The sequence below is a fragment of the Pelobates fuscus genome, chromosome 13 (assembly GCF_036172605.1).
Source record: "Pelobates fuscus isolate aPelFus1 chromosome 13, aPelFus1.pri, whole genome shotgun sequence".
Classification (NCBI taxonomy): Eukaryota; Metazoa; Chordata; class Amphibia; order Anura; family Pelobatidae; genus Pelobates; species Pelobates fuscus.
This window is the reverse complement of record NC_086329.1, coordinates 54,463,045-54,479,431: the sequence shown is the minus strand read 5'-3', so window position 1 is coordinate 54,479,431 and position 16,387 is coordinate 54,463,045. Positions and strand designations below refer to the sequence as shown.

The 16,387-nt window shown below is 38.4% G+C and overlaps 1 protein-coding gene across 2 annotated transcripts in view; it reads left to right on the top strand.

Annotated features, from left to right (window-relative positions):
• Positions 1–5,544: 5,544 nt before the first annotated feature.
• Positions 5,545–16,387, top strand: part of CDKL1 (cyclin dependent kinase like 1) — a 43,672-nt gene continuing 32,829 nt past the window's right edge. For both annotated transcript variants that reach the window (XM_063440442.1, XM_063440441.1), the window contains exons 1-2: positions 5,545–5,854; positions 13,163–13,284. In XM_063440442.1, coding sequence (XP_063296512.1) covers positions 5,684–5,854; positions 13,163–13,284 — 293 coding nt within the window. In that variant the 5' untranslated portion in view covers positions 5,545–5,683. The remainder of the gene's footprint in view (positions 5,855–13,162; positions 13,285–16,387) is intronic.

Sequence of the window (16,387 nt, the reverse complement as noted above, 5' to 3'; positions counted from 1 at the left end):
ATACAATCTTGGGTGAGGCTTCACGCAGCAGTTGATTGAAAAATCTTTTTTCCTTGGCAGACGGAGCAGGGTTATTTATCTGTTGGCACATTAATTAGATCCCTTGCTGTGGGTAGCCAAGAATCCAAGCCATGACTGTATACACAGTAGCAAATAGCTAACAAAAATATTAATACCACTTTCTTTGTTTTTACTGTAAAGGGTATTGTTTTGGGGCTCTTGCTTGCATCTGGTTTGAAAAAGCTTGCTATATTTCGCTCTCTTATTTTTGTATTTTTTTTTTTTTTTTTTTTTTAAATGTAAGAGGAAAGCCCGGCCAAATATTCTGGGAGATGCAATGTAATCTTGGCCCAATGGGCAATCTCGGATAGATATTGGATGTAAATGTGAGATTTATTTGCTAAACAGTGAAGTCAAATCTGGCTTAAAAAAAATTTAGCTTAGTGTGTTGGAGATTTTTTTTCGTAAATCAACTAACCTGACCTAGAATTTATTACAATTTGGTGTTTAGTGAATACAAATCTGGGTGGAAAATATGAAGATTTCAAAACAGATTTCAAGACGACAAATGAATATTGATAAAATTGTGCCCATGATCACTGAAATGTGGTTTAAGGTACTATTTAAAAAAAAAAATATATATATATAATTTGATTAACCCCTTAAGGACACATGACATGTGTGATTCCCTTTTATTCCAGAAGTTTGGTCCTTAAGGGGTTAAAGTGTGTGTGTGTGTGTGTGTGTGTATGTATGTATGTATGTGTGAGTGTGAGAGTGTGTGTGTATGTATATATGTGTGAGTGTGTGTGTGTATGTATGTATGTATATATATATATATATATATACATACATACATACATACATACATACATACATACATACATACATACATACATACACACACACCTATATTTGTTTTTGTTACCAACTATATCTAAACAGACACAGAGGGTTACTTAAGATCTTTGTTACATGTGATGTATAAAAAGCTGAGACATATTTTGTTCTAAGCACCTTATCATGAGATGTAAAGAATTGACCAGTGTAATACTAATTTTAGACAAAATAAACTTGCTGAAAAGTTGGAGAATTTTTCATTGAAAATCATTCAAATGTTTCGTAACATATAGCACTATGCACCCAAAAGAGAACCTGTTGGGGAGCTTTATCATGGCAAAAAAAAAAAACAGGTGTTATCCTAGGATAAAGTTCTAAATAAGAAGCAGTCACCATGGAAACCAATTGGATGTCTCTAAACATTTTGAAATTTGCATCCAAAATAGCACCTGTATAGGCTTTTTACAGTTCCCCCACTTTGCCTTGATAAATCTTCATTTATAGTGTTGTGGTTAGACAGACTATTTGTTGTGAAATTATCAGAATGTCAGTGGTTAATGAACTCAAAAAATCTGCAAATTCACTAAACACCAACTTGGAGTGAATTGAAACCAAATGATAAATCTAGTGAAATGTAGCCAGCTCGGAAGAATTCTTCAACTCCGCTATAGTCATGGTTTGGCTAATTCAGACCTCAATTTAATATAGTCGGATAAGCTTTTTAAATGATTTCATATTTTTGGATAAACTTTTAAAAGGATTTTTTTCAAAATGTTAAAATAAAAAAAATAAAAAATCAATACTTTGAAAATATTAAAATATTGTAAGTTAAATAATTTGAAAAGTTCATTTTTTTAAAAAAAATATTAAATCATTTGAAAAGCGTATCCAACAATATTAAATCTGGGGCCTTAGCATGAATTTTGAAATTCATATTTCAATTTAGTCAATAAAAATCCAGTAAAGCATATATCTCGTGGTGGCTTATTTTTCCTTTAAATGTAGTTTTAAATTGTAATCAAGTATTCTGCGCACATGCACATACTAATGCGTTAATTAAGAACGTATGAATGTGGAAACTTAATAAACAATTGCAGAATTAAGGCTCAAATAAGTAGGTGGAAATTATATTTTATGCACATTTTTCTTGTATTGTGACCTAAATTTTAAAGTGTGCATGTTGTGTGACCACAAGTCTTTAACTAATCCCTAATCATAATTGTGTAAACATAACTACACTAGAATTCATAATGTATATTTTTCTATTGCATTACGACAATAAAAAAACATACACGGTATAATATATAACATAATTTAAACCTCTTTGTCTATTTAGGTTTTACTAAAAGTTATTTGTTTGTATTCTGCAATTAAAATTCCCTTTTATTTATATGAACATATATATTAGTGATAAAATAGGAAAATAATAAAATTGTATTATTAAAACACGAAAAGTGTTTTAAATGACTGCACGTCCTCACGCTATGCATGGAATCCCCATAGGACAGCATTGAATAATGCATTGCTATTGGGAGGTCTAATGCGCGCACGGTCATTGCCGCGCATGCACATTAGGTCTCCCCCGCCGACATCAGGGGGAGCATGGGCGGAGGCTGACCCAGTGCTGAGGGACATTGGCGCTGGATTCAGGTAAGTCACTGAAGTGGTTTTAACCCCTTAAGGAACATGGGATGGGGGTGGGAGGGAGAGGGGCACTGCAGGATTCTTCAGTGCCAGGAAAACGGGTTTGTTTTCCTGGCACTGGAGCGTCTTTTTAACTTCTAGCACTTCAGCTGGAAGGCTATTCCATGCATCCACTACCCTCTCAGTAAAGTAATACTTTAAGATACTGAGAAGCAAAATTCAACTGACTAGTAGAGAACAGCACCGTTTAGAATTTTACATTTGATTCCTGGGGACATACTGTATAGAATGAGTTCGGCCAAGATGCCCACTTAACGTCCAGTAGACTTCCTCAGGGCAAGGGCTCCTATCAGATTCATGTAAATACTCTATTACATACTGGTTAATATAAATGCAAGTCGTTTTTCGCTATCTTTAAAGCGTCAGGGTAAATTTTTACTAGTTTAAGAGTCTGAGGGGTTTAGGACCTGTCTAACTGTCGGAGTTAGATAGGAAATGTGAATATTGAGAGTATTTGTATAAGAAGCAAGAATGGATGAAAAAAATGTCACTTCATGTTCGCTGAAAGTTTTGTCACTAAGCCGGGAATAGGCCACGGAACTGTGAATTTTAGGCCAAAATTTAAACTATTGTGTCTTAAAATTAGCAATTCTTTTACCAGTTCTTGTTTTGTTAAATAACCTAGTCTATGTAACCTGTACAATGACTGCTGTATATATGTAAAGGGAGAAACTTGACTATGCTAAAGTGACTAATGGTTACCCTGTGTTGCCAACATGCATTAAAAAGAAAGAAAGAGAGAGAGGAAACTAAACCCAGAGAGTAAAAACAGCGGTCGTATCGGTTCACCCAGGCTGGCGTTTCCTATGGCATTGCTGGAGCCTTGCGGTCTGCATCGTGCAGGAGTCCCGCGGCCTCTGCTTGTTCTGAAGCATTAAATTACACCTTAACTTCACACTTTGAAAAGGAGCCAGAGGCCCAGAGAAAGGGATATCACTGAATATGCTTCTTCTCCCAGTGAAAGCATCAGCAGACAACTACTAAGGCCTGAACCGACCTGGGAGTCCTCTTAAATAATGCTCTAGTAGAACATTATACGGTATGACAATCTTTCTGTAGCAAAATATAATAACTCAACGATAAAACTTTATAATACAAAATAAGAATACCACAATACAATCTACCTGTCATATAATAACACAATAATGAAAAAAAAAAAAAAAATACAATATAATGTCGCTAGACTAAAATCAAATATAACAATATTAGAATAAAATCTAACTTTAATAACATTATTAAGTCTAAACATAATCTACTAAAAAGCGCTATAAAGCGAAAGAACTATAATCGAATATAATAAATTTAATACAGAATAAAAATGTATAGATTCAGTTAGAAAAACATTATATATAATAACAGACTAGACGGGGTCAATGGTTCTTATCTGCCGTCACATTTTATGTTTATGACCTAGTAAAATGATACGATATAACACCACTATTTAAAGGATTACTTCCAGCGCCATGACAACTGTGGCGGACTGCCTGGCACCCCGACTGGGTACCTCCGCCAATCGCGCTTCCTAGTATCACCAAGTACTATAAGCACCGCATATGATACCATAACCACTGTAGCCCCCTTAGCCGCAGCTTGGCTGGGGTCTCGCCGTCCCTTCCCACCCTGGACCAAACACCTGGATCCAGCTGCCAGTGGAAAGACCTCTCCTCCAAGAGAGTATCACTGTATAGCCAGTGAAAGAGCAAGTGATATAGCAGTATAGCTATTCCCCTCCACACATGAGCCAAGGTTTAATGCTGGGAGTCATCTGGTTTATTTGAGATCATGCACAGCTTTTTTTTTTGCAAAGGCCCATGCAAGGGGTTTCCAATACAAGAATACAGGGAAATCCCTCCCATGATCCTTTGTGCCTGAGAGATAATTATCTGAGAACTCATCATATAATAAAATTCTCTCAGGTACAAAAAACATACAATTTATAAACATCACAAAAGTACCCCCAAAATCCATAGAAACCCCACAAACGTTACATTCTCGGATAGCCGCGATCTGGGTGACCAACATATCCAAAAATCACCCAGATCGGTTCAGGGGTTCGGTTTTTCCATGGAAGTCAATTATTTGACCGACAGCACACATGGTCCTATGCCCAAAACAGTTCCATGAAATCAGTGCTGCGGGTTGGTCTCTTTCTGGAGTATAAAAGTGCATAAAATACCGAACAGAATCCATAGTTAACGTGTAGCTTGTTCACCTTGTTCGTGGAAACAATTCCACTGAACAGTGCCCTTCTAAGTTGGATAGAACGGAACACAGGTGATTATGGAAGTCCAGCGGGGTTCGGGAGTTTCAGTGTCTGACTTCAGTTCCATGAACTCGACGACCAAACACCGCTGCCTGCGTTCATGCGAACAAGATGGCTGCCACCTCGGGGTCGTTCATATGAATTGCAGCCACCCAGACGAACAATTAGAACACTGCAGTGTTACAAGGTGTCAATTGGGCTAAACAAGCACACAGGTGGTTTCTGGTTCATGCGGTTGTTCGGTTCCCAAACAATATAATCCCAAATCACACGAACAGATTCATTTACAGAGAGCGGTCAGTTGACGTTCTCGGCATGTGCAGCTACAAAAGCTGGTACATCAAAATATCTCCACTTGGTTATATGTCACCATTAATTCTTTAGTTAATAAACCCTATAGAATTCTGGTAATATTATGACATATTTGGTGTTTAATATAAAGAGTTATTCCAGGTTCTAAAAATAGAGGAATCGCCATGTAAACCAATTAACTGTTCCCAATAATTTCTCTGTATTTTTATATCTTGATACAGGGACATTCAGGGCTAAACTCTCATTTTCCCTTGACCATCTTCCCAGTGATTCGATTTTCCTTTCCCTTCCTATACATTACTACCCTTTTTTACTGAATGGCAAGCTACATAAATTATCCTTTTCTATCTCTCTTTTTCCTTCTGTGAGTTGGTTGTTGAATGCACTTTATACACTAACTGGGCTCTTTGTTCTGCTTTAGGGTCTTCGTCAGGACCATATTGTCTTCAGTGAAAAGACTGACCTCTACATCTGCCTTTCCTGATCTGGACCCAGCGTGGACTTTTTTCTCGTAAAAGTCAACTGACTGTGAAACGTTAAGGCAGACGTTCGAGAGACTGTGGCATGATGGAGAAGTATGAAAAAATTGGGAAGATAGGGGAAGGATCCTATGGCGTGGTCTTTAAATGTAGGAATAGGGACACAGGGCAGGTCGTGGCAATCAAGAAATTCCTGGAATCTGAAGATGATCCCATAATTAAGAAGATTGCGATGCGTGAAATCCGCATGCTAAAGGTATTTGGTTAACATTTCCTGGCACAGTGCAAGCTTTTCTAACTATGAAAATTTATTATTCTATTCTGAGATTTACTCTCCATTCCTTCTAGGACACCCTCTTTCTGACCTCTCCATTCTTTCCGATAACCCCTGTATCTCTACACGCTGCATTCATTCACAGATACCCCCTCTCTACACGCTGCATTCCTTCTGGGATACATACGGCATTCATGTGGAGATATTGCCCCATGTCCGCTTTTGTTCTGGGATTTACCCCTTAACACTTTTTTATTCTAGACCATCTCCATGCTCTGCACTCTTTATGGAATAAACCTCCCCACTACTCTCTGCATTCATTCTGGTATATACCCCTTTTTCTATACTCTGCATTTATTCTGGAAAAAACCCTATATATGCAGTGATTCTGGGATAATCCCCATCGATGCATTGATTCCTGTATAGATACTATCTATATTATACATTCATTCTGGGATAGCCCCGATCTATTGTCTGCATTCATTATTGAATATATCCCCTTTCTATACTTCAGCATTTATTCTGGGATAACCACTATCTCTGCATTGATTCACCCCCTGTTTTTATTATACATTCTTTCTGGGATCCCTCCTTTCCATACCATACATTTATTCTGGGATACCCCTTTCTCGTGCAATATATTCATCTGGGATTACCCCTTTCCATACCATACAATACATTCATTCTGAGACCCCCTGTTACATGCAAAACATTAATTCTGGGATCCCCCCCCCCCCCTTTCTTTACAATACATTCATTCTGGGCCCCCCCCTCCACCCCCCCTTTCCATACAATGCATTAATTCTGGGATCCCCCTTTCCATACAATACATTCATTCTGGGATCCCCCCCCCCCCTTTCCATACAATGCATTAATTCTGGGATCCCCCTTTCCATACAATACATTCATTCTGGGATCCCCCCCCCTCTTTCCATACAATACATTAATTCTGGGATCCCCCTTTCCATACAATACATTCATTCTGGGATCCCCCCCCCCCCTTTCCATACAATACATTCATTCTGGGATCCCCCCTTTCCATACAACACATTAATTCTGGAATCTCCCTTTCCATACAATACATTAATTCTGGGATCCCCCCTTCCCATACAATACATTAATTCTGGGATCTCCCTTTCCATACAATACATTATTCTGGGATCTCCCTTTCCATACAATACATTCATTCTGGGATCCCCCCCTTTCCATACAATACATTAATTCTGGAATCCCCCCTTCCCATACAATACATTAATTCTTGAATCCCCCCTTCCCATACAACACATTAATTCTGGGATCCCCCTTTCCATACATTACATTAATTCTGGGATCCCCCTTTTCATACATTACATTAATTCTGGGATCCCCCCTTTCTATACAATACATTAATTCTGGGATCTCCCTTTCCATACAATACATTCATTCTGGGATCCCCCCCTTTCCATACAATACATTAATTCTGGAATCCCCCTTCCCATACAACACATTAATTCTGGAATCCCCCTTTCCATACATTACATTAATTCTGGGATCCCCCTTTTCATACATTACATTAATTCTGGGATCCCCCCTTTCTATACAATACATTAATTCTGGGATCCCCCCTTCCCATACAATACATTAATTCTGGGATCCCCCTTTCCATTCAATAAATTAATTCTGGGATCCCCCCTTCCCATACAATACATTCATTCTGGGATCCCCCCCCCTTCCCATACAATACATTCATTCTGGGATCCCCCCCTTCCCATACAATACATTCATTCTGGGATCCCCCCTTTCCATACAATACATTCATTCTGGGATCCCCCCTTTCCATACAATACATTCATTCTGGGATCCCCCCTTTCCATACAATACATTAATTCTGGGATCCCCCCTTCCCATACAATACATTCATTCTGGGATCCCCCCTTCCCATACAATACATTCATTCTGGGATCCCCCCTTCCCATACAATACATTCATTCTGGGATCCCCCCTTCCCATACAATACATTCATTCTGGGATCCCCCCTTTCCATACAATACATTCATTCTGGGATCCCCCCTTTCCATACAATACATTAATTCTGGGATCCCCCCTTCCCATACAATACATTAATTCTGGGATCCCCCCTTCCCATACAATACATTAATTCTGGGATCCCCCCTTCCCATACAATACATTAATTCTGGGATCCCCCTTTCAATACAATACATTAATTCTGGGATCCCCCTTTCAATACAATACATTAATTCTGGGATCCCCCTTTCCCATACAATACATTCATTCTGGGATCCCCCTTTCCCATACAATACATTCATTCTGGGATCCCCCCCTTCCCATACAATACATTCATTCTGGGATCCCCCCTTTCCATACAATACATTCATTCTGGGATCCCCCCTTTCCATACAATACATTCATTCTGGGATCCCCCCTTCCCATACAATACATTCATTCTGGGATCCCCCCTTCCCATACAATACATTCATTCTGGGATCCCCCCTTCCCATACAATACATTCATTATGGGATCCCCCCTTCCCATACAATACATTAATTCTGGGATCCCCCCTTCCCATACAATACATTAATTCTGGGATCCCCCCTTCCCATACAATACATTCATTCTGGGATCCCCCTTTCAATACAATACATTAATTCTGGGATCCCCCTTTCCCATACAATACATTCATTCTGGGATCCCCCTTTCCCATACAATACATTCATTCTGGGATCCCCCCCTTCCCATACAATACATTCATTCTGGGATCCCCCCTATCTATTTAATACATTAATTCTGTGACCTTCCCTTTCCATACAATACATTAATTCTGTGTTTCCCCATTCCATTCTATTCATTTATACTGATACCATCCTTCTACAATATCTGCATTCATTTAGTCACCCCCCCCCCCCCCCCGTCCTTCTCTCTATACTCTGCATTTGTTCTGGGATAATAACCCCTGTACATTCTGGGTAACATTTTCTCTTGTGTCCTTTTTATTTGAAAGAGCATCTCATCTGGCTTTGTATAGACCTGCTACTTTTGCTTACTCTAACTTTCTTAAATGAGTTCTCTCCACATTCGTCTTTCCCTTGCATCACGAATAATCATCAGGGTGACTATTCCTTCCCTCTGGAGCTCTGTGATTTTATTCTGATCTCTGGGTCACCTGGGAAATAGGCAGATACCAGGGTTTGACACAGTCTGGAGCTGATCGCACCACCTGCACTGTTTCAATAATACTAGCACCTCACAGCTGGTGTCCCCAAAGTGGATATAACTTCCTGTACAGGAAAGATGACTGTAGCTATAACTTTATCAGGACTATTCACTAAAGTGAGAATTCAAAGTGAATTTTAAATTTAAAGTAAAAATAGCCAAACTGGAAAAATTCTCTAAATCTGTTATGCTGGGCATTCAACTACTCTGGCCTTAAATTTGAAAGTCGCATTGAATTCTTCCTTTAGTAAATAAATTAAGTCACTTATGTAACAATTAATTCAAAGTAATTAGTCAATTTTGCAATATATATATATATATATATATATATATTGCTATCTCTAACTAGCTAATGTAGTTGTGGAGCAGATGTGTAATTCTCCCCTATTTAAATACTTCACCCTGTAAAATAAAACGGTTTTGTTTTTTTACTCCAAAGACGCTTCCTCTTTGCAGTTTAAAAGCATGGTGTGGAAGAGAAAGGGTTTTTATAGGCTCATTTATTAGTGGCTGTTTTTTTAAGCACCTGTTACGTTACCTACAAAACACAAGTTTAATTAAAGATTTAACTGGTCTCCAAGTGAAAGACTCTAAAAGGTAATTGAGACAATGGTATAAGTAAGGTTTAATTATTAAAAATTTACATTTATATGCCTGGATATCTGAGGAGGAAACGCTCATTAAAACCATTACTCCACACGATTTTTAATGTTATCTTTAACTCCTATCCCCATTATTTAACAATTATTTTTTTGTGGGAAAAACTCTAAACCATAAAGTTAAAGCTTTATCCCCTACATACCCCTGAGTGCCTCCACTGAAGTGAAAACACAAAACATGACCGTTATCATTTGATATTGTTAATTTTCAAGGGCTAGTGAAACCAGACAGCAGAAAAGGGACAGATTAATCAGGAATATTTCACTTGTACACATGTATCCCAAGTGTCCCTATTTAGGAGCCCAAATCCCTCTTTCCCTCTTTTCTAGGAGCTCCGTGTTCTTGGTGTGTCTAAGTGTATAATAGAGCTCCACAGCAATTATACTTATAGTAATGTGCCATTAAAGGGACTCTATAGGCACCCAGACCACTGGGTGAAGTTCCCCTGCCCCCTTAACCCTGCAAGTGAACCTAAAATATCTCAGAATAGCCCTGCCACTAGTAACACCCTTATTTACCCCCCTAAAATTAAAGTGTCCTTCTTTGTCCATTTAAAATGTTGGGAAGTATGAATTGTTTTTTCATCTCTGATACTATGTTACTCTAATACCATGAACTCCTGTCCAAATTTTATTTCCATCATCAAATTCCCTATGTCCCCAAATTGGTTATGTCAAAGCTGACTGTGCAATATAAATTAAAGTCTATTAGCATATTAAATACTCCTGACCCATCTAGACCAGTGTCAGTTCTCTCTGGTATCCCATGTATTACTAAACCATTTTCCCCATGATGCTCTGCGTGAACCATATAGGGATGCCTAGGGTGGAGTAAGATACGCACAGATACATTAAGATTCTAGGGGTAATCTCTGGGTTCTAAATATATCTCAGGTAAAGGTAGTGGGTTGCAGATCGTAGACACGGTATTACATTCCATGGGAATGCCTGTATAGGGTGAGTGCTGTAAACAAGCCTCTGTGTAGCTGAACCTACCTTTCCTTGAGGAAATCAGTTCATGGTTTTTGCACAATAACAAAACCCAAGCATCATCTGAGGAGAAATTTAATCTTCAGAGCCTTAAGGTTAGCAGTGAATATTTCATTAATCAGACTGACAAGGCCAGCGCAAGCTCCGTGATCCTGGCGGCTGGCCCAGTAACCCTTTCAGTGTTTGTTGCGCCACTCGTCAAACTCCATCGTGGTGATTGCTGAACCGAATACATATATTGCTAACAGGGCTATTTACTAAAGAATCCAAAGTGAATTGCAATTTCAAGGTAACAGTTACTGAACTGGAAACATTCTCAAAGTCAGCTACGGTACCTTTGGCCTTAAATTTGAAATTCACGTTGAATTCTCAGTTTAGTGGATAAGTTTGTAAGTTGTAAAAAATATATAATTGTGCAGTTGTACAAACACTCTGGTGGCTAAACATGGCAATTCAATACCCAGTTTAGTGAATAAACCCTGACATGTTTGCACGGGTATTGTTTAGCCATACAAATTTGGCGGCAATGATCGGCGGTAAGGCCTGGATGTATCTTAGCTCAGCACTTCCAATTATTGACATCCGGATTTGGATAATTCTGTACAGCTAATGCGGAAATAAAACATCTGTGTTATGAGCAGTAACAGGAAGGCTGAGCTTTAGGTGCTGGGAACGTCACTGTTTGTGTCAAATGTCCCGAAACACCGTTTGAGGGGAAAAACCAGAGCTGCTTCACCCAGTAACTTCTTGTAGCACAGTAACTTTAAAAATCTGTAGTGGTTATGGTGCTTGGATTATCCCTTTATTACTTGATCTTAATATTATAAACTTGTGCATTAAATTATAGATTGTCATAGTGTGATAGGCATATTAATAATTGTTTCATTGTACAGTTCTGTTAATAAACAGGTTAACAGAAAGATGTTTGTATCAACCCCCCTAGATATTGTACATTTTCATCTGATCCCCTCAAAAGATGTTCTTTTTTTTTAGTGTGCACAAGTACGATCTCTAGCCCAACATCTTCCATCTTGTCATTATAAAGGCATGCAAAGAATCATGGGAGTTGTAGTTTTACATCTGGGGATCTACCTTTTGGGGACCCCTGCTCTAGATTTTCTTTTCGGTACTCTCTGAAGTGGTTATGGTGCTTAGGGTTTAAGTTTAATAACGTTTCGCACAAACCATAAACACAGCTCAAATATGTCTACCGTTAGTCCTCCTTTATCGCATATGCTTTGGGACTAATTTCCGGAAAGGTTGTAAAATAATGGCGTGATTTATTGCGCAGTTCTAATCTAGTTCCATCGCTGCAGGAATTTATAGATATTTCTTCTTTCTTCCTCTTACTGTCTTACCGCTTGTAAATTCTTTCTATATATTTTTTTCTTTCTTCCTCTATCGCCATGTTAAGTCAGCCCCCGGATGTTTCATGTTTTTATCAGTGTTGGTTTTACATGTGGAGACTTGCTGGAGATTCTTAGTAAATAGTAACACACTGTGTTTATAGACGGTAGGAATGCCAGAGCCTAGCTGACAAATCTGTTTGTGTAGTTAAGCCGCTGTTTCTTTAAAAATAAATTCTACCTTTACAGTCCAGCTAAAAAAGCAAATATTTATTGAACGCTGGTTTGTAACCAACAATAGCTGGGAGTGTGGCGTTTGCAGAACGGTAGAAACATCTCATTTGTGTGTACATTACACAGTAAGGATTGGCTGACCTTTGGATTGGTATCAGATATGAACTTGAATACAGTCTCCATGTCACAGCAATAGTAGAGACCCAAATGCTAACATGATAAGTGTGTATGGTTTTATTTATAAATGATGATCTCAGTGCGTACCAACGAATACTCTGCTATGTATGAAAAGTACAGTAAACAAGCCAGAATTGAATTCATGAGAATGGACAAGAATTCAATTAGGTCTTCCTTTTGCTAATCCCCACTCAAATCTCAAACTAGTTTTAATTCAGTTGTAATATTATCAGGCAATATATACATTTTCATAAAAAAAAATATATATATTTTTTTTTGCTGGGTAATAAACCTGGAATGACAGCACAGAATACCGAGTTGGGACTGCCCTGCTGAATCCGAGTCTGTTGGGAAGTATGGGAAGCACCCTTAGAGTTTACAATCTAACACGTGACCCAAAAAGGTGTATTTACAAAATATTATTTTTTTCTATTTCTGATATGTGATGTGAATGTGTTTTAAGGAAATGGGTCTAAAATCACGTATAGTTATATTAAAGCACCATCGCTATATATATAGTATAAATTCAAGGGTATGTATATGTAATTGTGTATATGACATACATATGGTATATTTATATGTGTATATAAATTTAAAACACATATATATAAGAAAAACAAGTTCTACAATTAGCAATAGAAATCTGCATTAATATGGATTCCTTTCTTCCCCAGCAACTGAAGCACCCAAACTTGGTAAATCTCCTGGAGGTTTTCAGAAGAAAACGAAAGCTGCATTTAGTGTTTGAATATTGTGACCACACAGTTCTGAATGAACTGGACAGGCACCCGAGGGGGTAAGTGACCACACACTAAAATACAGGCCATTAAATGGGACGTGTAGGAAAATCTAGCGGGACTTCTGATATAAACGTTTGCAAGCTCTTTAGGGTAGAATGATTGCTCGAAAATTGACTGCAAGCTCTGCAGGGCAAAGTGTTGTATCAAACACAAATGGAATGATCTGGAGAATTATACATTAAAATGTTACCTTAGTGTCGCCTCTTCAGCTCCTAGCGATTCAGCACCACTGCTGTACTCTCGCACATACAAGACCATAGGATCCTCCATAGACAAAGCCAATGCCCTGCATCCGTCACTGGTGACATCTTGGGGGGATTGACACTTGGGGGGATTGACACTTCTTTACGGTGGTAGCTCCGCCCTTGTTCAAGAAGTGTCAGGTGTAGGAAATATACAAAAACAAAATAGTCCTTACTTTGTCTCAGTATTTTTCCTGAAGGGGTTTTAATTTTAGTAGACTTCCAACACAGTTAAGATGAGTATTTCTATCTTTATGAAATACTATTTTTTTCAGGGGGGTGAGATTGACATTTTAATATATTTAATACTGTGATATGAACAAGACCCCTGCCCTCCAGAGACTTTAAGTAACAAATTATTGAATAACCCAGTGTGTCTTCCCCCGATATACATTTCCCACTCAAATGGCCCCATGATATATTTACGATGTTATCCATATAAGATATATATATGCAGCCACATATCCCCATGATATATTTTTTACAGCCTCATCATCCCATAATATAATCACAGCCACATGTTGTTAGCTTTTGTGAACTAAAAGGCATTTGTGGGGCTGTGTGGAAGCTCAATGTTGAATGTTCTCTGCTCTTTCTACTGTTTGCTTTGGGCATTGTGTAAATGACTTGAGTGTAATTTATTTTCTAAGTGACTTGGTGCTATGGAAATCTTTGATAATTTAGCGAGCAGGTGGAGTATTGGCTGAAAAGCTGGCGCAGGGCTGATTGATTAGGGCCTGGTGCAAACATTGGAATGTCAGGGTTGCTGACACACTATCAGTTTAAGACGATCTCTTGATAAGGGTTGTGTGTGTGAGAGAGAGAGAGAGAGATGCACATATTCTCCCTTTGGCACCAATTCAAGTGATTCAATGGACGCATTCTGAGTTTTCATATGATTTACTTTTTTTCCGTTTTTGTTGTGGTTAAAGTGCATTATGTATCTGTGATTAAAAGGTATCTTGCAGTATTTTGTCATCACTTTCTGCCCCCACCTGATCCCAGAAAGATCCTTATTAACTCTTTTGTTGCTGGTGGCACGAACGCAATTTTTATTCATTTCCCATAAAAGTAAAAATGTATCAAGATACCTTTTCGTTTTAAGCTTTTCTTTACTCTCTTTAAAAAAATTAAAAATCCTATTACTCTTTACACATCTAATTAGTGAATAATGGGAGCCGCTACTGTGGCCCCATCTTTGAATGCATGGCCAATTTCAAACTGAGATTTAAAAAAATGCAGTTTTTCAGGTTAATGAATAGGTAATTCCTCTTCAGTTTGTCATGAATGGCTGATTATTATGGAAGTTGTATCTGATGAAACATATTTGTGGCGGATTACACAATTCTGTGTATATACAAGAGGTGGAGGGGCTGAAATATAATTCCCAGTGACCTATACACCAAGTGCTGAGTTCCTAGGAAATAAAAATGCAGAATGTAAACCAAATTGGTTTAGTTGTAAAACAAAGATCTCCAGAACTCCTGATCTGTTGTCAACTCACCACACCGCACATTGCATAGTGAATAAGCCCCTTAGACGCTGATCTGGTTTTAACGTCATTATGGTAATTAGGTTAGAATTTGCTTCTGATCACAACAGACCAAAAAACAACACAGAAGCAGAACTCCCTTGGTGAGACCTATTTCTCTATCATCTACAAAACATTCAGTGAATGTTAGCTCATCGCTGAACTCTATTCTTATGAGATTACACGACTGAGTGACGTTAAATCCTTTCACTCTACTAAAATCTAGAAGGACACGAATAGCATGTAATCTGAATATTGCATGATCATCTTCAGTGCATTAAGTGCAATGTAAGTGGCTGTTAGGGTGCTTAGCCGAGATTATGTTATCTTAAAGAGAAAATATGAAGGCATCGTCGCCAAAACAAACAGAGGTCTTGTAAGGAGAGACTATTCAGCGGGTAATTCTCATGAAGTATAGTGCTTTGCCCTGGACTAATTGAACAATTGCAACATTAGATGCGGAATACCTCCTCCGCCTTCCTTGTATGAATAAGATTCATATTTTCTTTCTTGGCTGCACACATTCTTGTGAAGCTGTTGCAATGTCTTTGTACTGAAATTGTCCACAAGAGATGCAGCAGCCTTTATATGTTACATGGTAGCTATTACAGCAAATAAAGTCTAGGGCAGAATTAACCCCTGTGAGGCAGGCTAGAACCTTAAACTGTATGACTGATGTTTAATTTGCTTTAAGATGTAAGGTTTGCTTTAAGATGCATGGGGTTCTGGGTAAGGAGTCTCAAAACCAGTGACCAATAGCTAATAGCTGGTGCTGGGTCTCGCCAAGAGCTGCTGCTTCAGAGAAACTAGAATTGATTTATTTTTGCATTTAAATAAAATTTTGTTTCAATGAAGGAGGAGTGGAGGAGATTGTCTTTCCTTGCACTTTGCATTCAGTGGTGCTTAATCATAGGTTTCAAGCTATACAGAGAGTCAGCACAGCCTCCTCTTGGGGTTGACACCATTTTTATGTGCTTTCTCCCCGAGATTACATTCTAGCTACCCAACTGCCCTAAACAACTCATGTCCTGCACCTAGCGAGACAATGTGCAGTAATGAGGCCTGTAGGGAGAGTTTATAGCCTTTTGTTATAGACTACGGTCTACAGCAGGCCTACCATATACCTTGTGCTGCGCCATTTTTTGTCAATATATAGTTGTGTAACAATTTGTGTGTGGAATTTCACTGTCTTTGCAGCCTTTTAAGCAGACATCCTTATCATAAATTCATTTTACTGTCCATTTAGCTGTTTATGAAATCGGAAATCTCGCGCATGGAAGGGCGATTTCTCTTGCTGTGCCAACTTTATCCATTCTCAGCACAAAT